Source organism: Heptranchias perlo, chromosome 38 (assembly GCF_035084215.1).
Source record: "Heptranchias perlo isolate sHepPer1 chromosome 38, sHepPer1.hap1, whole genome shotgun sequence".
NCBI classification, from domain to species: Eukaryota; Metazoa; Chordata; class Chondrichthyes; order Hexanchiformes; family Hexanchidae; genus Heptranchias; species Heptranchias perlo.
Window position 1 is genome coordinate 19490146 of NC_090362.1, and position 23484 is coordinate 19513629.

The 23484-nt window shown below is 43.8% G+C and overlaps 1 protein-coding gene across 1 annotated transcript in view; it reads right to left on the minus strand.

Annotated features, from left to right (window-relative positions):
* LOC137304598 (potassium/sodium hyperpolarization-activated cyclic nucleotide-gated channel 3-like) overlaps window positions 1-23484 on the minus strand; it is a 202802-nt gene that overhangs the window by 21967 nt on the left and 157351 nt on the right. The window contains exons 5-7 of the mRNA XM_067973240.1: window positions 18887-19033; window positions 15050-15290; window positions 10011-10175 (exon numbers count right to left, since the gene is read on the minus strand). Of these exons, the coding sequence (XP_067829341.1) occupies window positions 10011-10175; window positions 15050-15290; window positions 18887-19033 (553 nt within the window). The remainder of the gene's footprint in view (window positions 1-10010; window positions 10176-15049; window positions 15291-18886; window positions 19034-23484) is intronic.

Here is a 23484-nt window from a genome sequence, read left to right on the forward strand (position 1 = left end):
CCATCCCCCCACACCCATCCCCCCACACCCATCCCCCCACACCCATCCCCCCACACCCATCCCCCCACCCATCCCCCCACCCATCCCCGTCTCTCTTTCAGCTCCTCTCCTTTCTTCTCCCCCTCCACTTCTTCCCCTCCTTTGCTCCCCCTCCTCTCCTCTCTGCTCCTCCTCCGCTCCTCCCCTTGCTCTCTTCTCCCGCCTCCTCTCCTTGCTCTCATATCTACTGCCCCTTTTCTTCACTGCTCTCCTCTCCTTAAAAAAAAGTGCCCTCGGTCTTTGTTAATTGTATCCAGATGATTTATATCAATTAGTGTTAATTGTATTCAGGTGGTGTGTACCAATTGGGGACTCTCTTGTATCCATTTATATGAGAACTTATCTTAGGGTATGGAGAGAGTAATGTTGATCTCTGTGAATAAAGGCTTGGAAGCAACTGAAGACCAGGCTTCAGTATTCTATCCCTCACCACCTGGCTATCTGACTAATTTCAGTCTTGACTCCCCGTGTCCAACGCCATGAGACATCGATCAGTTATAATATAACATTGAGGGAAGTGCCTTGATGCCTCTTCCCAAAGCTGTCTGCTGCTAAGACGGAGTTACGTTGAAGCTAGCCTTCCCCTTTAAGGCTGTAAAATGTAACTCAATCAGAACACAAATCTGATCTACATCCTCAACTATGCCTAATGGGGAATTGCTCTAAATAGGCACATTGTGAAGTCAATTAGAGGCTTAATTTTTGTTTCTGAAGATTGTTTTAAAATAAACACTCTCTGATGCAGTAATAACACCCCTCTTCCTCAGAGTCAGCAGAAGGAAATGGTTTATTGGTCTCAATGCTGTAGGTTGACAGCTGCTTGTAAATCCCCAATTCCTTTCCTGGGAGAGGAGCCAGATTATCAAGATTAGCAGAAACCAACAGGAAATGTCTGGATTTTTTTTTTCTTATTTTATACCTTAGATAATTCTGGTTTATTTTACATAAATATGATATTTGAGCCAATTGGGGGACTTTGCATATGGCACCTTTCATGCCATGATATTTCACACAAATTACTTTTGAAGTGTAGTCACTGTTTTGTAGGAACATTTTCCAGACAAATTATGCACAGCAAGATCCCACAAAACCACAGTGAGTTAATTTGTTTGATGATGTTAGTTGAAGAATAAATGTTTGCCAGGAGAACTCCCCAGTCTTTTTTGAATAGTGCCCTAAGATCTTTCGGGACCTGAACAGCCAAGTGTACCAGCTCACCCGAAAGACAGCACCTCCGACAATGCGGCACTACCTCAGCGCTGTGCCGAAGCGTCAGCCTGGATTGTGTGTTCAGGTCCTGGGGGAGTGGTTGAATCCACAAACTTGACTCAGAGTTGAGAGCGCTACAAGTGGATGAAGCTGACACTTAATGGATGGATGGATACGCAAAGCTTTGTCATGTTACCACTTCAAAGTTTCCTCACGGCAAAGACCAGGCCAAGGCATTAGAAGCAGGTTCTCTCTACAAGATAAGTTGGCCCAGAATTTGCTGGAGTGGGGCATCTCAGGGTGAACTCCGGGAGTTGGATTTTTTTTTCCTCACCCTTCAGCTCCAATTATTTTTGTGCCGCAAATTGATCGAAGTGCGAATTGATGACGGGGCAGCTGGGACTTTGGTGAATGACAGGACCAACTGTCTACCCTCCTTAACCAATGAAATTTAAGGATAGTGAAAGAAACAGAACGAACGACAGCGAAGGAAATAGGGTGAATTGGAGTCAAATAAAGGGAAGGGAAAGAAAGATCGGATTAAGGGAGAGAGAGAGAAAAAACAGGCAGAAAGGAAAAGTTTTAAAAAATTAACTTTAAACAATGTAACATTTAAATTTAATAAACCCCTAGGAACAATTTACTACCTACAGGAGTGAGACTCCACAATCCAATTGTTCCCTTTCTGGACCTCCAAAGTTAAGTGGCATTCAGGATTATAAATCACAACAACTACTTGCATTTATATAGCACCTTTAACGTAGTAAAACGTCCCAAGGTGCTTCACACGAAAGTTATCAAACAAAATTTGACACCGAGTCACATAAGAAGATATTAGGACAGGTGATCAAAAACTTGGTCAAAGAGGTAGGTTTTAAGGACCATCTTAAAGGACGAGGAGAGAAAGGTGGAGAGGGGGAGAGGTTTAGGGAGGGAATTCCGGAGCTTAGGGCCTGGGCAGCTGAAGGCACGGCCGCCAATGGTGGAGTGATTAAAATCAGGGATGCGCAAGAGGCCAGAATTGGAGGAGCGCAGAGATCTTTGTAGGGCTGGAGGAGGTTAGAGATAGGGAGGGGGCGAGGGCCATGGAGGGATTTGAACACAAGGATGAGAATTTTAAAATCGAGGCATTCCTGAATCGGAGCCAATGTAGGTCAGCGAGCACAAGGGTGATGGGAGAACGGGACTGGGTGTGAGTTAGGATACGGGCAGCAGAATTTTGCATGAGCTCAAGTTTATGGAGGGTGGAAGATGGGAGGCCGGCCAGGAGAGCATTGGAATAGTCCAGTACGGACGTAACAAAGGCATGGATGAGGGTTTCAGCAGCAGATGAGCTGAGGCAGGGGCGGAGACAAGTGATGTGCAAGTAGGTGGTCTCGGTGATGGAGAGGATATGTGGTTGGAAGCTCATCTCAGGGTCAAGTAGGACGCCAAGGTTGTGAACGGTCTGGTTCAGCCTCAGAGTGCGGCCCCGAAGAGGGATGGTGGTTAGGGAACGGAGTTTACGACAGGGACCAAAGACAATGGCTTCGGGCTTCCCAATATTTAGTTGGAGGAAATTTTTGCTCATCCAGTACTGAATGTCGGACAAGCAATGCGACATATGACAGTGGAGGGGTCGAATTAACAGCATCATTAGGCCATGAAATAGCAGCCCTAACTTTCTGCGGTGAGTTTAATTTGTACTTATGGCACAAATGCTGCAATTTCTTGACACTCATCAGAAGGTTGAGGGCCAGCTTCTGTTTTTGCGAGGCTAACTGCAGAGCGGCTCAAATCGTCCAGCAATTTGTGGTGATTCAGAACTAATGGTGTATCTCTTCCTCACCACAAGTTATTGGGTTTTGTACACACTAATAACAACACGCGCCATTAAACTCGTCGTTATTTCCCCAGCAAATTCTGGCCCATCATTCCTGGCCAAGAGAAAGGTTATACAAACTGCTCTGTCAATGCCATTACAAGGAGTTTGACAACAGTTGAACACAATTTAATCTGGTCATCATCACATTGCTGTTTGTGGGAGCTTGCTGTGTGCAAATTGGCTGCCGTGTTTTCTACAACAGTGACAACACTTCAAAAGTACTTCATTAGCTGTAAAGCACTTGAGACATCCTGAGGTGCTGAAACATGTTATATAAATGTCTTTCTTTCTTTCATTCATTCATTCATTCTTATCTTCTTCCTAATGTTTTCTGATGTACTCATCTAATCAGCTGGAGGCAGCCTTAAGGTAACAAGGTGACGTTATGAGGCGCGATAAAAGAGGGCGGTGTACTTTTTTCCCCCTTTTACTGTAGAGTGGGCACAGTACTGAGGATTAGCAAGGTTACAGTGGCTGGGATGTTGCTGTAATGACGAGCAGTATTTACTTAAGTAACGACCTGTATCCAGCACAGACTGCCTCTGTCCCTAGAAAGTACTACTGTCAAGAAAGTAGGTTATCATTATTAATTTGTGTGCTCACAAGGCAAGGAAAATAAGTCCAAAAAATTAGAACATTCTTCTCATGGACAAACTGTATTGCACCATTTTCTATTCAGTTTGATTTTAAATATGGTCCACATCGAGGTGAAGGACGAGGAATTAAATATTAGAGTCATAGAGTTATACAGCACGGATAGAGGCCCTTCGGCCCATCGTGTCCGCGCCGGCCATCAACCCTGTTTACTCTAATCCCATATTCCAGCATTTGGTCCGTAGCCTTGTATGCTATGGCATTTCAAGTGCTCATCCAAATGCTTCTTGAATGTTGTGAGGGTTCCTGCCTCCACAACCCTTTCAGGCAGTGAGTTCCAGACTCCAACCACCCTCTGGGTGAAAAAGTTCTTTCTCAAATCCCCTCGAAACCTCCCGCCTTTTACCTTGAATCTATGTCCCCTTGTTATAGAACCCTCAACGAAGGGAAAAAGCTCCTTAGTATCCATCCTATCTGTGCCCCTCATAATTTTGTACACCTCAATCATGTCCCCCCTCAGCCTCCTCTGCTCCAAGGAAAACAAACCCAATCTTCCCAGTCTCTCTTCATAGCTGAAGCGCTCCAGCCCTGGTAACATCCTGGTGAATCTCCTCTGCACCCTCTCCAAAGCGATCACATCCTTCCTGTAGTGTGGCGACCAGAACTGCACACAGTACTCCAGCTGTGGCCTAACCATTGTTTTATACAGCTCCATCATAACCTCCTTGCTCTTATATTCTATGCCTCGGCTAATAAATGTAAGGAATCTTACAACACCAGGTTATAGTCCAACAAATTTATTTTAAAATCACAAGCTTTCGGGAGACGAAGGAGATAATCTCCGAAAGCTTGTGATTTTAAAATAAATTTGTTGGACTATAACCTGGTGTTGTAAGATTCCTTACATTTGTCCACCCCAGTCCATCACCGGCATCTCCACATCTCGGCTAATAAAGGCAAGTATCCCATATGCCTTCTTTACCACCTTATCTACCTGTTCCGCCGCCTTCAGGGATCTGTGAACTTGCACACCAAGATCCCTCTGACCCTCTGTCTTGCCTAGGGTCCTCCCATTCATTGTGTATTCCCTTGCCTTGTTCGTCCCTCCAAAGTGCATCACCTCGCACTTTTCCGGGTTAAATTCCATTTGCCACTGTTCCGCCCATCTGACCAACCCATCTATATCGTCCTGCAGACTGAGGCTATCCTCCTCGCTATTTACCACCCTACCAATCTTTGTATCATCAGCGAACTTACTGATCATACCTTTTACATTCATATCCAAGTCATTAATGTAGACCACAAACAGCAAGGGACCCAGCACCGATCCCTGTGGTACCCCACTGGCCACAGGCTTCCAGTCACAAAAACAACCTTCGACCATCACCCTCTGCCTCTGCCACTAAGCCAGTTTTGTATCCAAAGTGCCAAGGCACCCTGGATTCCATGGGCTCGTACCTTCTTGACCAGTCTCCTGTGTGGGACTTTATCGAAGGCCTTACTGAAATCCATGTATACCACATCCACTGCGTTACCCTCATCCACACGCCTAGTCACCCCCTCAAAAAATTCAATCAAATTAGTCAGACATGATCTTCCCTTGACAAAGCCATGTTGACTATCCCTGATTAATCCTTGCTTCTCCAAGTGGAGACTAATTTTGTCCTTCAGAATTTTTTCCAATAATTTTCCTACCACTGATGTTAGGCTCACTGGCCTGTAGTTCCCCGGTTTTTCCCTACTCCCCTTCTTGAATAATGGTATTACATTAGCGGTTCTCCAGTCCTCTGACACATCCCCTGTGGCCAGAGAGGTTCTGAATATATGTGTCAGAGCCCCCGCAATCTCCTCCTTTGCCTCACACAGTAGCCTGGGATACATTTCGTCCGGGCCTGGGGATTTATCCATTTTTAGGCCTGCTAAAACCACCAATACCTCCTCCCGCTCGATGTTAATATGTTCGAGTATATTACAGTCCCCCTGCCGTATTTCTATGTCTACATCGTCCTTCTCCATAGTGAAAACAGATGCAAAAAATTCATTTGGAACCCCTCCTACATCTGCCGGCTCCACACACAGATTGCCATTTTTGTCCCTAATGGGCCCTATTTTTTCCCTAGTCATCCTCTTACCCTTAATATACTTATAAAACATCTTAGGATTTTCCTTTATTTTGCTCGCCAGTGTTATTTCATGGCCCCTCCTTGATCTCCTAATTTCTTTTTTAAGTATCCCCCTGCACTTTTTGTACTCCTCTAGGGCTTCCTCCGTCTTTAGCCTTTTGTATCTGCCAAAAGCCCTCCTTTTTTTCCTAATCCATTCTCGTATATCCCCTGACATCCAAGGTTCCCTGGAGTTCTTGGAACCACCCTTGACCTTTACGGGAACATGTTGCCATTGTATGGTCTCAATCTCCCTTCTGAAAGACTCCCATTGCTCCGATGCGGATTTTCCTACAAGCAGCTGATCCCAGTCCATTTTGGCCAGATCCTGCCTTATCCTATTAAAATCGGCCTTCCCCCAATTTAGAACCTTTATTTCTGGCCCCTCCCTGTCCTTTTCCATGACCACCTTAAATCTCACCGAATTATGGCCGCTTTTTTGCAGCATCAAGCACCCTAGGTCAAGTATATCATGGGGGAGATGTAATGAGTGAGAGTAAAGAAGGCTAGTTTCCTTTGGGTCGTCAACCCCCTCCCAACTGAACCTGGGAGCTGGTCAGGTGGATTACTCCTGGAGTGCATTCTGTCTGATACGCCTGAATCTGCCTCAGTTTCTCTGTTAATAGCACTAGCCTAGACCAGTTGTTTCCCCAGTATAGGCCCATCCCCTGTTGGGGTCTTGCATCTGGAAGTGGGGGTGGAAATTCAACCACTGCTGCAGGCTTGAGAGGCCTGCAGTAATGGTAATGGCCACCAGCCATGGGGAATTCTAGTTACAGTCCATAAACAGCAGCTAGCGGGCCTGCACACACACAAAATAGCGTTTAGTTCCTGTAAAGGAAAGGTACTTAACTTTCTCTGGGCTCCGCCTGGTCCTTTCTCCGATCCTCAGAAGCAAGTTTATTTTCTTGCGTGTTTGTTTGATGGTGAGAGATGCTGCATTAGAAGAATTTGCAGGTAGTGTGGTGGTGTTAGCTGGGGATGGATATGTTTTGGGGACTGAAATATTTCGAGTCCCACATTAATGGAAGGAATTTTAGATTTGACAAAACAGTGCAAAATCCACACAAAAATGAAAATTAAAAATTGTTCTTTGACCTTATTTTGTGACTATGATAAAGTACTTATGAAAGTCTGAATGTTGCAGGAATTAGGTCAGAGATCATTAATGGAGGGTCAAAAGCTGTGGGCAAGGTTAAAAGTTGCAGCGGTGGGTGTCAAAGGTCACATGGCTACAGAAGGGTTAGTACAGTCTTATAATTTAAAATAATTTTTCACACCAAAAAAATCCAATTATCTAATCATTTGAATTAAGCAATGTTATCAATAAAGCAACCTTAATGCTAAAAAAATTAAATTATCAGATATCTTGAATTAAGAAACTTTGAATTTGTAGTAGACTGTACTTGTTCACAAATTCTCCTTGAAACACTGCTGGTGAAAGTACTGGTTCATTATCCTGCGCACCCACTGGAGGAGATGGCGTAGAGCGTCTCCATTTCAACACAGTGAGGATACAGAGAGAAGCAAGAATGTGCAGGATAACATATTCAGAGCTTAGGAGGCACAAAGTAGGAGAGTTCAGAGGAGCAATGACCATGACTATATCCAAACAATGGAGAAAGGTGAGAAAGATTGCAATGGAGAGTGCAAGGTTGCAGGTCAGTGGCTAGAGATGCATCACTTATCAATGCTTCCATTTTGTAATAACCATTCCATTCTGCTAATTTGATGCGATAATTTCCCATTGTCAGTTCATCAGAAGAACAAGAATATATTTAGTCAAAACAACTTTGCGACTGGATGCTATTCATAGTGCTTTAATAAGCCTTAACATTCTGAAGGGTTCTAATTAGCCTGAGGGAAGCAGCATTTGTCTTCCTGTGTTTCTGTCATCGTTACTTCAGGAAGTGTGATCTAAACCTCTGGCAGCATGTTGTCATTATATGAAAACATTCTTTTGACAGAAAATCTACAGGGAATACCGGCCCAGAAGTCATTGCTGGTGATATAAGTGGATGCACGTTTAAGAGCCAATATCTGACACTCCCTTGTCCACTTTGAATGGCAGTGTTTAAATCCTATTATTTTAAACGTGTAAACTTCTCTGTTAAAATAGTGGACCATATGAGCATGTCAAGTGTTCGCTCACTCAGATCATTAACAGTAGTTTCTCAGCTACTGTCTGTTCCACTGAGGTGGATACTTCTGTCAGTGCTGAACAAACAAGAAACTGCAACAGTAAATGCGTTGACTAATAACTGAATGTGAAAGAGGTATAAAGACAGTCCCTAAAGGGTAGTCACTTATTATATTGGCAGCCAATTTGCACACGACAAGGTCCCATTAATCGTGGCTTTCAGAAGGGAATTGGATAAGTACTTGAAAGGAAAAAAATTGCAGGGCTACGGGGATAGGGCGGGGGAGTGGGACGAGCTGGATTGCTCGAGTATAGTGCCAGCACGGATTAGATGGGTCGAATGGCCTCCTTCCGTGCTGTCACCATTCTATGATTCCATAAACAGCAATGAGATAAATTACCAATTAATCTATTTTGGTAATGTTAGGTGAGGGATAAATATTGGCCAGGACACTGGCGAATTCGCCTGCTCTTCTTCGAATAGTGCCACTCGACCTTTTCCATCCACTTAAGTAGTTAGATGGGGCCTCCTTTTAACAACTTATCTGAGAAAGGGCACATCCAACACTCTCTCAGTACTGCATTACTGAAATGCCAGACTAGATTATGTACACATGTTCTGCATTGGTGTTTGAACCCACAACCTTCTGACTCAGAGGTGAAAGTATGATCAGCCGGCCCATTACAACCAAGGCATTATTTTATATATTTTTAAAAATAATAATATTTTATATTAAACGGCAATTGGAATTAGGGATGCAAAAGCACCACCAGTGATGTGATCATATATCCCTCTACTTTCTAACCTAGTAAACTGTCTCCCAAGAATGTTTACCATTCCCCTTTAAGTGAATAAACATTTTCATTTGAAATCAATTTCTATGAATTCATAGCCAAACACCCAATGATATAGTTGCACACTCAATTCGCACTAAGGTGCAACCACAATAAATACCCCTCCTAAATCATTATAAGCACACGCTGAAAATCTGACAAGTAACAGATTACTTATTAAAATTATAATATTCTGAGGTTTCAATTATATTGTCAAATTTACTTTGCTTCCTCCTGCTCTCAAAGGACTGTTCTGCTGATTAGGTCACAGGCTGAATCTCAGTCATACTCCTTCCATTATCTGCTCAACTCATTACTTCATTCAGACAACAAAAAAAGAAAAGAGCAACATAATTTTGGCAATTAAAAATGAAAGGTCTAGATTCAAGATTGCAAACTTTTGAACGCTGACTGAATTGAAAAGATGTTAGGTTAGGGATTGAAATTTTTTGAACTTGCAGTTCAGTGGTTATAAAAGGTTCTCAATACTTTAATCGATATTACAATTTGGATTAATGATGAAATTCATTTGCACCTTTGTCAATTCTCTTCACTGCTGCATGTCTGTACTCCGTGTTTGGGCTTGTATTGGTTGTTGTGTACGCCCAATACCCTGTGAAGATCTTGCAAATATCAACATTGAAAATCACATATTGGCATACTATCAGTAGATGAGATCATCTGTGAGAATTCATACATTTTTCCTCCCTTCCAATTTTTCCCCAGCTCTTGTTGGGGTATGGTTCTATTGGCACCAGAAACCCTCTGCTCCATCACCAAAGGGCCAATCCACATGAGGCAGCAAATGTTGGCAAGCTGATCAGGTGTCAGTCGTGGCTCAGTGATGGCCATTTGTGTTCTTCAACCACTTTCCCGATGAAGATTAGCTAGCTCAGCACCACTCTTGTCTATGTGGCTCAGTGTCACAGCAGCTGGTGTAAGTACTTACCAAGTGTGTGACTTCACACTTTACAGAGAGAACACAGTGCAATGTTCTAAATCTCCTGAATGAAAGTAACATTGATGCAGGAGCTGTGCAGGATCTAAGAATTAAGCATACTTCTTATCATTTTTCTAGGTGTTCTTATGGAAGTGAGAGTGAGAGGCTAAGAAAGCCAATCAGGAAAAGAGGAGTCCACATCTCAAATAGGATAAAAAGGAGATATACCTATTCTGTCGAGTCTGTCGAGAGCCACTGTTTCAAAGGCACGCCTCATCATTGGATATTCTTCCAGCACTTCATTGAAGTGGTCCACAGAGAGCGAGTACAGCCTGCAGTAAGTGTCGGCTCGCACACTCGCTGTTCGTCGGCCAAGGGTCAACAAGCAAATTTCTACAGAGAGGGAAAGAAAGTGCAATCGATTAATATAGTCATTTACTTCACTGACCAACAAAGCACCTGTCCAAATCTGAATGCTTCCAAATTGGGCCAAAAGCTGATGAGTTGGAAAAAAAACCCTGAATTTTACAACGCATTCACACTACAAGTGTAACCTTAGTGTGAAGCAGTTTCACTTTGTATCAATGCTGCCGTTATTGTGTAAATGCAGCCCTGGCCTGACACTGGAATGAAGGAGGGATTCTGATTCTACATCACTACAGAGTCTCACACACCTTCACACCCAATTTACGCTCCAGCTTTAGAATTGTTACAAAGTGGTTTTGGCTTTGCCCCGATGCAAAAACGCGCAGAGTGTAAGTGTGCCGTTATTTTAAAATCAAGGCTGGAAAGGATATCGAGGCATCCAAGTGAAAATAGGTCACAGTCGCAAAAACTCTGAGAAATGTGAGAGAGGAAAAATTGGAAGTCACCAAGGACACAAATCTTTAGAAAAATGCTCCCACTGACTACTTTGTTCACTGCAAAGCTTCAGTGTGCTTGCAGTTCGGTAATACAGATTAGATAGAATGATTAAGTAACAGAACAAAACCCCCTTGGTTCAAACTCTTCGTAACGTAAGTTCTTTTCAACTACATGTGCCTAGGGCTCTGACTGATTTGAGCCAGTGCATGTCACACAATAGATTCCACAAATATGATTCTGACTCAAATAAAGGGATGCCAATCCACTAGTCAATTTCCTATTCATTCAAACCATATAGGATCTTACTGAATAAACCACTTCACATTCACTCACATTGTACACAATCCCAAGAGACCAAAACCATTTCCCATTTATTCCCATTGTAACAAATGTCTATGGACCAAACCACATCCCATTCATTCACTCTTTTTTTACAAAGAAATAATTTCTTCTTCACCAATTGCTTCTTCATTCCCATTGCATACAAATTGATGCCTCCCATTTTTCTATTGTTGATATTAAGCGCACATTAAGTCAACCCAATACCAAACCTCACCTTGTGAAGCACACTTAGAAGTTTAATCACTGTTATCTGAATATCTATTATTTTCTGTTTAGATTTATATTGATCTGCTGAATGAATGATTAAATAAATGTACCCACTAGCCATTTTAATTTACGCTTTGTGGGATTTACGATTTGAAAAGAATTAATTTAGCAACCCAGTCATATATATTAACTGGGACTTAGCTGTATTGTATTATTCTTAGCCTCCCTCACAAGCATTGTTGGAAAAATTGCAGAGTGAGATTTAGTGCAGTTAACAAATGCCACCCATGATGCATTTATAATGCATTGCTTTTCACACCAGCATTATAACTGGATTGGGTAGTTCCAATCACCTGGAAATGTAACTAATCATCTTGTAATGTGCTTAATGCATGTTCTTTACTTATCCTCCCCCATTCCCACCATCCACGTGTCAAAATAAGAGCTAGCACTCAACAAAAGGAACCTTAAAAGCAAAGTCCTGCTTGAGGCAAATTGATTATCTCATGTCAGAAACAGCAGAAGGCTGAAATAAATCTTTCATTTTTCATTAGCAGAAATAAAGCCATTCTTGTGTACAGCACCAGCCAGGCTGAGAGATGCTGGGGATTTATCCTAGTCTTGATGGCCAAGTATTAGTGTCGAGCAACTTTGGGATTTAGACTTGTGACCTCTGTTGCTAAGAAAGAAAGACTTTGCATTTATTTAGGCCCCTTTCATGTCCTCAGGATGTTCCAACACGGTTCGCAGCCAATGAGTTACTTTTGAAGTGTAGTCACTGTTCTGAGTTATATTGTTCTTTTGGGGTTACATTGTTTGGGACCAGGCTCAAATTGTGCTATTTTTCCCACCTTGTTTTCTGCTGATCTGAGTTTTGTATTATTGTTTACATGTCTGAATGCAGAATTCTCTACCACAGCCATTGTTGAAGCAGAGTCCGTAACCACTTCTAAAGTACTTAAGTAATTGTTAGAAAAAGCAGAGTGTTAAAGGGTATGGGGTATGAGCAAGACAGTAGGGATTGAACTAGGTAGCTCTTGTGGGGGAAAAGACTGGCAGAGATTTGATCGGCTGAATGGCCTGTTTCAGTGCTGTAACATCCTACGATTCTACGAAGGTGTGCAAATGTTCTAATAGGGATCATAAAAATAAAATGTACCTCGTCAAAAAGATGTAAAAAAAAGATGTAAAAAAATACCTAATAAAATAGCAATAGAAAAAAAGTTGCATTTACATTGGGTCTTATTATGTCTAAGAACATGGGAACAGGAGGAGGCCATTCAGCCCCTTCAGCCTGTTCTGCCATTCAAATAGATCATGGCTGATCCGTGCTCTTAGAAATGTCCCAGAGAAGCAACTCACATATAGTGAATTACGTTGAAGTGCAGTGATTATTATGTAGGCAGACTCGGTAGCCAATTTTCGCATTGCAAGATCCCACACACAGCCATGAGATGAATGAGCAGTGAATCTGTTTTTGGCTTTGTTGGTTGAGGGAGGAATGTTGGCCAGGACCCCAGGACAATTCACTGCTCTTTATTCGAATAGTGTCCAGGACTTTTTAACAACCATTGGAATAGGCAGACAGGACCTCATTTTAATGACTCATCTGAAGGCCACTAGTTATAACAGTGCAGCACTCACTCCCAGTTTAGACCAAGCAGGGGGTACAAATGACTAAGCTAAACCAATAGTTAAAAGGGGTGATTATCTGAATGCCCACTACCACCAAGAAGCCTCACCAGCCAGCTGCACATTTCAGGAAATTGCAGGCATGCTGCCCAGGAGTTTCTATTTATTAGTATGCACAGTTGGTTAGTAGACCACTTTCGAAAAATCAGCCCTGAACATATTTTTAAAAATTTGTTCTTGGGATGTGGGTGATGCTGGCAAAGCGATGGTGTTTGTCCGCTTCCTTGAACCTCAGCAGTCCTTGTAGCGATGATGTTAAATAGGGAATTCCAGGATTTTGACCCAGTGACCATACAGGGGGGAGATGAGGAGAATTATTTTTTAACTCAGTGAACTGTTATGATCTGGAATTCACTGCCTGAAAGGGCGGTGGAAGCAGATTCAACAATAACTTTCAAAAGGGAATTGGGTATATTGTTGAAAAGGAAAAATTTGCAGGGCTATGGGGAAAGCGCAGGGGCAGTGGGACTAATTGGACAGCTCTTTCAGAGAGCCGGCACACGCACGAAGGGCCGAATGGCCTCCTTATGGTTCTGTATGACTCTATGATTCTATTCTATGGTGTGTGAATTGGAGGGAGAACTTGGAGGTGACGTTGTTGCCCTGACATTGCTGCTCTCGTCTTTCTCAGTGGTAAATGTCATGGGGCTGGGAGGTGCAGTCGAAGTAAGCTTGGCGTTCAGACAATTGTCTTTGGGGGTTTTAACACAATTAAATTTATTTTCCAAGCTGCCTACAGAGCAGCCTTTTGGGCAAAAAGTTTATGTAAGAGTATGAGATGAAGTTCTTCAATGGACATGTTTTCATTCCAACCCCTATGTCGACAGGTGCAAACCTATTTAAATGTAATACCCTGCTGCTGTTCACTTGATTCCTTTTCTCTGAATATCGCTCAGTTTGAGAACATGTTCAGACAATACTGCAGCTGTTGAAGTGATTAAAATTCACAGACAGTAATAAAAGCTGACTATTTTACTACTGCCTGTTAATTGGACTGGCACAAACTACTTCAGTTTTCTCGAAGAAAGCAGTGAGTGCACCTTGAGAAACAGGGTGGTGCTGGGAGAGCTAATGGGTTGTGAACAGCGGAGCGGTTCGATGAAGGGTTTAAGTATCTCCAGAGATGGTTTTAAGCACGCAGCAGACAAGGATATGTGAAGGGTAGTACTGTCGGACTAAACCATGGAGAAGGGATTGTAAGATCGAAGAAAGAGATTGTTGTATTATAAATCCACTGACAAGAAGGGGTACCAATGCAGGAGAAAGTATGAAGAAGGGAAAGACAGTAACGTAGGTGCAAAGTGTGGACAAGGGAAGGTCAAGACTGTAGGCTCAAAATGTAGAGAAGGAAGGTAGGACTGTAGGTCCACAAGTTGAAGAGAGGCTGAGAACAGACCATTTTAAACAATGGCATGTAAGGGAATGACTGAATGGAGTAACAATATGGAACAGCAAATATATTCATGCTAATTATCTCTTTATGTCTTGGGGCATTATCAATTACCTATGTTGCCCAGCTCATACAAATTGGACACTGAAACGAGGCCTAATGTAACAACACAAAGCTTCTCGGGTTCAGTAGTAGCTCTGGAACTACAACACAACTCCACACTTCTGCCCACCTGGTCTTCCCTTTCTCCCCATTCTTTTTCTTTTCTATCTTGACCATTTTAACACTTTAAGCACCACAGGTACAGCCAGGTACTGTTGGGCTGTGGAATTCACCAGTGAGTATACTGTCACCAGCCTTTCGGGTTTCATGAATAAGAACGTTTCCTGGTCACTAGAAATCTACCCTTAAATTCCAGTCCTCAGTCGATGAAAGCTCTTTCTTTAAAAACCATCCTTAATTACAACCTTGTGTATTTTTCAAATGCACTGGGGGTAGATCTTGACTCTGTGCAATGCTGTAAAACAGGTGATAGTGAGTCAGCAGCCCGTGTTACATCTCTCCCCACTACTTGAATGGAAATAAAAATCGGGAAGAGATGTAAAACGAGCTGCCGACTCGCTATCACCCGTTTTACACTGTCGCACACAAAGTCAAGATCTACCCCAGTCTGTTCCTTAACTAGGGAGCCCTGTACCTAGTCAGGGGTTCCTGATCTCCTTTCAAATTCTAGTCGACACTTGCCACCAGATAAATTGACTGACCACCTTACCTCCAAAGTAGGAACCATCCGAAAGCTTGGTCTCCTTATTGCCTTTTGTAAGTACACTGACTATGCCGTGCTGAATGAAGTACATCTTCTTCCCTATCGTCCCCTCGCGGATAATGTAATCCCCGGGCTGAAAGACTTCAAAGCGCAGCTTAGTCAACATGGATGTGACGAAGTTAGGATCTGCGTTCGCAAAGAGGGGCATGGAAGCCACTAGTTTCCGGCAGTTAAAGTTTATGATTTCCTGCAAAAAGGATGAAGGGAGAACAGAATTAAAACTCAGGTGCAGGCAACATCTCAGCTGCAATACGCGAATGATGGAATGGTTTGCAAAAAAAAATTGCCGTGGTTCATTTGGCTTTGGCATCAGGTTCATTGCTACACCATGTCATTATAAATTGTGGCTTTACTCCAGGTGAGTCACCAGTGACATTAATCAGTACGAGGCAGAGGTCTGAAGTTACTGAGACTTATGTATACATCTGCTGTCCATCTGTTACCTGGCAACCACTGATATTGCCTCCATGTCGTGTCTTCAAATCTAAATCTGAAACTAAGCTGGAGCAAACACTCAAGGGGACGCTGGGGGAAGGTCTATGAGTGAGTGGTAGATCAGGGTCTATGAGTGAGTGGTAGATCAGGGTCTATGAGTGAGTGGTAGATCAGGGTCTATGATTGAGTGGTAGATCAGGGTCTATGAGTGAGTGGTAGATCAGGGTCTATGAGTGAGTGGTAGATCAGGGTTTATAGTAAACTGAGTTGGAAGGGCGCAATACAATATGGGTTGAGGCCTACCTCCACGATAACCGTTTGACTGAGCCAGAGATATCACATGAGCTCAGGGCACACGTTAATAAAAGCTTGTCAGCATTTGGGAGAGGGTGTTTTTTCCAATTCGATTGTCTCACATTGAAGAGGGTCTGCGATCATAGGGAGCGCAGTTCAGAGAATTGGAGACTGCAGAGTTGTATCCTGTCTCGAATCTGTGCGTCCTTTGAATGTACCTCCCCCTTAACTTGGAATAGGCTCACAATTCAGAGAATTCCCTCGACTGGATCTTATAATGGAATGAGGCGGAGGCTGTGCTAACAATGTCAGTTACAGATATCAGGGCTGATTCTGTGATCCTTCGCTCCCAGTGAGATGCAGAGCTCGCAAAGGAGAGCAGGTGAGGAGATCGTGGGCCTAGAGCCCATGATTTTCCATCCATTACAATCCCTATGAATGCCATTCTTTGCTAGGAGCGTCTGATCGAAGAATTATGAGCTTATACCAAATTGAATGGATTCATAGGAACAGGAGGAGGCTATACAGCCCCTAGAGCCTGTCCTGCCATTCAATGAGATCACGGCTGATCTATAGGTAAATGCGGGTACTAACTCCATTTAACCTTCTTGGCTCCATTTCCCTCAATGCCCTTGGCTAGAAAAAATCTATCGACCTCAGATTTAAAATGATTAATTGAGCTAGGATCAACTGCTTTTAGTTTTTTGTCCATTTGTTAAGGGGAGAGATCTAAGATCTAAGTGTTGCAGATGTTGTGTTTCTTTCGCTGGTACTAACCTGCTTAGTACTTAGCAATGGCATTTCATAAAGATCTTGTACGGCTAATCAGAGCTATTGAGTGCTAGAACTAAAACTCTAGTTGAGGTAGTGACTCTCTGCTCCCACCCAGCCCCAAGCCCCGTTCTCACTAAAGGCTTGATCTTTGGAAAATAACTTAATGTTGTGGAGAACTTTGTTCATTGATTTTTTTTAATCTCTTCTCTTCTCTCCTGAAGACTCTGACTCCCACTGACATACAGTTCCACAGTAACTCTCTAATAACTCACCCAAGTGCCCATTCTTTATGTGTGAACTTTGACGGTAAACGTCAACAGAACATTCACTCATGGACGGTGTCACAGCCAAGGCCGATCCTGTTCTCACCTGATATCCAGATGGGTTCACTTTGCAAGAGATCATCACTGGATAGAGATTACAAACTGATTTTGGTCCTCTTCCCACCCCTTGGACGTTGAGGCCCATTGTAGCACTGGAACTGGTATCCAGTTGAGATCAAACCTAGTCTGTGCAGCTTAGTACTGCATTAGGTGGTCTTCTACCGATTGGCCTCTTGAGAGAGCTGAGGCTGCATCTTTGAACCGAGAGCATCAAATTCAAAACGATCTCTTTAAACGTTCTGTTGTTATTTTTCTTCCTAAAGTCTGCCTTTGTCGTGATTCTTTTAAGGTTAAAACGACTGGCCGGAAACCTACTCTAAGACCTCTGACCATCCTGCTTTTTTGGCCGTTGTTGCAAGTAGACAAGTGTGACACAGGGTGACCGATGCGTGCATTTTTTCCTCCCTCTTTCTACAGTGCCTTTGTTTGGTAACTCCCCAAGGTGACATGGCTGAGATCTGTTGACCTGTAAGGAACCTACATTTACCCACAGTAAGGGCATTTACCCACATCCCAAAATCTGTGGCACGGAGTGATAGGCCTCCAGGGAAATGCCTTCCATCCACCATGACCTTTTTTTAAAAACGCTGTTACCAAGAATTATCATCAACACTAACCTCCTTTTGTTTGCTCTTAATTGAATCTGTGTGTTTGAACAGCAATGACATAATGGGGACTAGTTATTATCGCGGCCCACAGACTGAGGGAGCAGAGCTCATACTGATTCACCCCAGGTCAAGAACAGCATCTAGCCACTAATGTTATTTTGGCTCCAGCAAACACTGACGAGCTCAGAAATTCCTTCAAGCTAGTTCCTCCTTGGATGCCATCAACACTTTTTAATCACAAATTGCCAAAGAAAAAAAATATCAACAAAACCAGACATAAAAAGGGTAAAGTTAATTCTTTGTAAGAGTTTGATTTCCAAGAAGGAGGGGGGTCTTTAGAATGTTGCTTGCTCTTTAAGCTTGCGAAAGGTTTCATCTCTCTATAAGGCTCAGTGGGCAGATAAGTGAACAATGGACTTCATTTTGATGCTAAGGCCCTCGGCTTTAAGTTGACAGGAGGTACACCTGCTGCAAGACGAAACTCGTAGGTCTGTTTTTCTCTCTAAGATAAGACTGCTTCACCGTAGCTAGGTATTCTGCTAAGCAGCCCCTCCATGCAGTAATGACACGCTATACTCTTGTGGCTGGCCAATGTATGCTTGGACCAGGGACTGAGTTGCAATATAGAATGCAGGACAGAATCTGTATTCACACGTCAGCAGTGTTAAATAGCATGAGTGTCCTCGTGTGGCATTGCCCCTGAAAGTTATCCCATAACCCCATTTATTATTACAGAGCTGACTTTGGAGGGCAGCACATTTTAGGTTGCATATATGCCTCTGGAGGCATAGAACATCACTTCAGGAGGTGATGTCTTTCCTTGGCCAGCAAAGTGCTGCCAATAACAAAGGTTAATAGTTGCTGCTGGCACCAGTTGCCGATCTTTCAACTCACTCGTACCATGGGATGAGGGGATGCCCACAGCCAGTACGGGAAAATCAGTCACACTTTCTGATTGGATCTTGAGAAATTTCAGTGTATCGAAAAATACGTCCCTGAGCACATCTTTAATAAAATTCTTTCCAAAGCTCAGCTCTGCTTTCCACCTTGGATCGCTCTTCCGTTCTGTGTACAACTTACGCCATACTGACACCGCAGTCATGCAAATGGCCATTAGTAATGCCACTGGCGATCTACTAGCAGTGTAAACCAAATCTTTGGATGTTATAGAAAGCGAGAATCATAAAGGTTTGGTCCCAACTATCTGAAAACATTAAGGGCCAATTTTGTGGAAACATTTAAAACTTCACAGCCAAGCCAGGAGAGTTCTGTGTTTGACCGCTGCTCACCTCACGCAACGGTTCGCTCAACTCCCCGAGTATACTCTCCTCATCAAACATCTTGCCCTGAAAGCGATGCTCGTAATAATCGTGGATTCGCTGACGCATGTCGGCAGGCAGCTTGTTGAAGGACATATACTGCTCCACTTGCTTGTACTGCGAAGGGGGGAAAAAAGACGATAGGTTATTGGACATTGATGTGAGAGACAGAGAGTATTTGATAAGCTGCTGGTCCAAGGCTAACAGAACTTTTAATGCTGTAGCAGCAAACACCGTAACAGCCACAATACCTGAACAGGACACTGGACGATAACCAAAGCATTCTAGTGAAGGGTTTGGAATATTAACTTATTCTATCCTTTCTGTGCTCTCCCCCTCCCACTGAGACTCATCTTGTAGCTGTGTGAAAAATGGCAAAGAGTACGAGTTACTGGCACCCCCCCCAAACACCCCTCCCGACCAGGCTAGGCATTTTCGAGGCCATGGGAAAGAGGAAAGGTGCAGCTCTCCACCGCCCCTCTTCATTGAGTAGGAAATAGGGCCTAAGGTGGAGGGAAGGACAGTTAACCGCAGCCCTTACCCCACTCGGATGGAAATCCTGGCCACCCCTCCCCTCCTTTGAACCCCCTACCCCTTTGCCTTCCAGTCACAGGCAGGTGTTGGCGTTTCTGGCGACTTGGGGGTGGTGGGCAGCCCAAATTCCGACCGTCGTGCTGCAAGCATCCGCCGGCTCCGTGCCAATGGAGGGCCCGGCCACTGACTCCGCACACCGTGGCAGGAATTCAGTGCTGGAGGGCACCAACGGACATGATCCCAGCAGAACTGCCGGCATCGTGATTTTCGGGTTCAAACCATTTGCTCCGATTAACAACGAACAATTCACATGGCCAATTCACTGGTACTCTTTCATTTCAAACAGAATATCAACGCAAAAGCTGAAGAAACACTCGGGAGTATAACCAGAGATATGAAACCCTCTCAAATTAGTGTTGCCAACCCTTCAGGATTGCCCTCGAGTCTCCAGGAATTAAAAATTAATCTCCAGGACACCCAGGAGAAATATCAAAGGGTCATTAAAACAATTGTGTTTGTATTTTCATTTCCTTTGAATGCTTTCCTTTATTAGTTATAACTAGGCTGTTTGATCAGGTGGGGTGTTGGAGGCGGGAGGCCATGTGATGAAACCTCCAGGGATGCGTCCAACCATAGTTGGCAATCCCGTCTCCAATAGTTGTTCCACTACCTCTTCTGTTATGTACAGGCTGAACAACTCTAACCTACCCACAAAGCAACATGTTGGAAGACCATGCTTCGTTATGACTGCAGGAACCACATTGGCAAAGCCCTTGATGAGAGAGATGCTTCTCCCAACGAGTCCAGTGCTTTTACTGTGAGCTGTTACTTATCCATCTCTCGATAAATGAGCACGCAAGCATCGTCAAGCCAACGCCAATGATATGGGCACGTCCAGGAAACCAAGAATAACTTTCAGAGCACAACCGGTTCACTTAAGCTGAGGGATGCAACAACTCTTTCTAATGGGGGTGCATTGGACTTTCTTTTTACAAAAGTTGTGCTCCTCTTTGGAGGTTCAGGCATTGACCCAGTGTAGATCCCCAGGTGGGCCCCGCTTCTGCCCCCATCAGTGAGGTAACGCCTGGTCTGTCCTGGCACAGCTCCACCAACCATATGCTGGGTCCCAGTGAAGTGTGCGAGAGACCCCAACTTGGGGCATGGTGTCCTATTCCCCCCCAGGGACCCCCGCCATCCAGCCCCACGTCGCCCGGCATTCCCTTATGACGATGGCCATATTTGGAGTAGGTGGACCAACAGGTCACTGCGGAATCCGTGACTTAAGGTCAGAACTTGCCGTATCCAGGTCCCAGCCTCGTTACCCCCATTCCACTGAAGTTACAATGGGAGTACATCAAAATGACCATGGTCTTTTTGCCCCAGTAAGTTTATTGTATGACTGCACTGTATGAGTCAAAGTAGTCTCCATGACTTCTAGCAAACCTGTCACTCGGTGGTGATGATACCTCTGGGCTGACTTGGGCTACACTGACGTTGCAGAAGCGCTTCAGTACTAATGTCCAGAGCTCCCAGTGCTGTGGAATTTGTCCCAGTTATATTGCAGGGGCAGAATCCACAACACCAGGATAACAAACATAACTGCGCAGGGAGAGAATCGCACGTACATACACATATTTTAAAGTCGTGAGTTACAGCTTTATTTTCTGACAGTGGCTGGGGAAGTTTTAGGCCAGTGGGAGATCAAATGCATCACTGGCCTAGCATGGACAAGCTCAGCCTGCTCGTGCCATCGCAGCAGTGCTGCAAGGTAAATGGTCCATTCAATATGGTGTTGCCTACATAACCACAGTCACTGTGCTCCGAAAAGCAATTCATCATGCGAAGCACTTTGAGACATTTCCATGGTACGAAAAGCTTCTATATAAATGCAGGCATTTCTTTAAATAGGCCTCGCGTAATCCAGGGTAGAGGTTGGTCAGTATTTAGTCACAGTTACGATCGAATGAATTATCCCTTAAAACACGTGGTGTCACATGACTGGCAAACAATCAACCTATTTCCTGGACTCTACCAACCCTGCCCCTTCACTCAGGAGGCTCAAAGTCCAGTGCGTGGGCTACATGCAGTCTCAAGCTCTTCCATCAAGCCCTCAGATCCCTGGTTGCTAGTCCTACTTGCACTTCTAATTCTTATTCACTGGTTTGAATTTCGTGAGCCTGAAGGTTGGAAAGAGCCGTTCCTAAGCATCGTTAACTCATCGGTGAATAAACCCTAAATCAGAACACGGAGATCTGTCAGTATCAGCAGGTAGCTGCGAATTAATAGAAACATGGTTACAAACTCTACACGTGGCTCCCATGGCATGAAACCAATGGGGCATTCAAAGACAGAAGCTTGGACTTACTGCCATAACCCCCTCATCCTCTGATTTTTGTTCTAGCTCTTTTGGGATGTATAAGCCAATTATCCATTCGGAAGCCAAAGGTAAAAATGCCTTTTGACTCATTGTTACTCTATAATCTGGTATTACGATGATAACAAGATTTTTGACTTTAGATTCTCACAGGTGCTGGTGCCTACTGCCAGATCTGTTGGACTTCTTACTGGTGTTATTGATGACAGATCACGCTGTGAGCAGATGTGAGAGAAACATCAACATAAGTTATTCTGGGAATACTTCATTCATGCAGAGACTCAAACTCTTGCATCAGTGGACTGGGGAAATCAATCATATTTCATGCATACATTAAACTGGCATCCTAATTTTTCAATGGATTAGGTCCAACCAGAATGGATTGGCTGCGATATTTAATAAATAAGACAGGAGCAAACTGACAATTTCTTGTATCAATGAATGGAATTGTAGTGAGAGAACTGGAAAAATTAACATTGGTGACCTTTTCTCCCTTCCTCTCCTCTCCTGAAGGCATTGATTCTTATTGGGATAGGGTCCAAATTCACTACCATTCTTTAAGTGTGAGCCCATAAAATGAGTGCCTGTAGGCTATTCAACTGTGAGGTCATCGCAACCAAGCCTGATTCTGCGCACACACATAGCAACAACAACATCTTGCATTTAATAAATGTTGGTGTTCAGAGGGATTTCCTCGTACAAGAAACACAGAAAGTTAGCATGCAGGTACAGCAAGCAATTAGGAAGGCAAACGGTATATTGGCCTTTATTCCATGGGGGTTGGAGTATAAGAGTAAGGAAGTCTCATTACAATTGTACAGGGCTTTGGTGAGACCTCACCTGGAGTACCGTGTACAGTTTTGGTCTCCTTACCTAAGGAAGGATATACTTGCCTTAGAGGCGGTGCAACAAAGATTCACTAGATTGATTCCTGGGATGAGAGGGTTGTCTTTGAGGAGAGATTGAGTAGAATGGGCCTATACTCTCTAGAGTTTGGAAGAATGAGAGGTGATCTCATAGAAACATGTAGGATTCTGAGATGGCTTGTCAGGGTAGATGCTGAGAGGGTGTTTCCCCTGGCTGGAGAGTCTAGAACTAGGGGACATAGTCTCAGGAAAAGGGGTCGGCCATTTAAGACTGAGATAAGGAGGAATTTCTTCACTCAGAGGGTTGTGGGTCTTTGGAATTCTCTACCCCAGAGGGCTGTGAATGCTGAGTCATTGAGTATATTCAAGGCTGAGAGCGATAGATTTTTGAACTCTAGGGATATGGGGATTGGGCGGGAAAGAGAAGTTGAGTTTGAAGACCAGCCATGATCTTATTGAATGGCGGAGCAGGCTCGAGGGGCCGTGTGGCCTACTCCTGCTCCTATTTCTTATCTCTTTATGTTCTTATTTAGCACCTTTAACATTGTATAACATCCCAAGACGCTTCACAGGAGAGTTATCATACAAAATTTAACACTGAGCCACGTAAGCAGATATTAGAACAGGCGACCAAATGCTTGGTCAAAGAGCTGGGTTTTAAGGAGCACCTTAAAGGAGGAGAGAGAGGTAGAGAGGCGGAGAGGTTTAGGGAGGGAATTCCAGAGCTTAGGGCCTTTCACAGCTGAAGGCACGGCCGCCAATGGTTGAGCGATTAAATTCAGGGATGCGCAAGA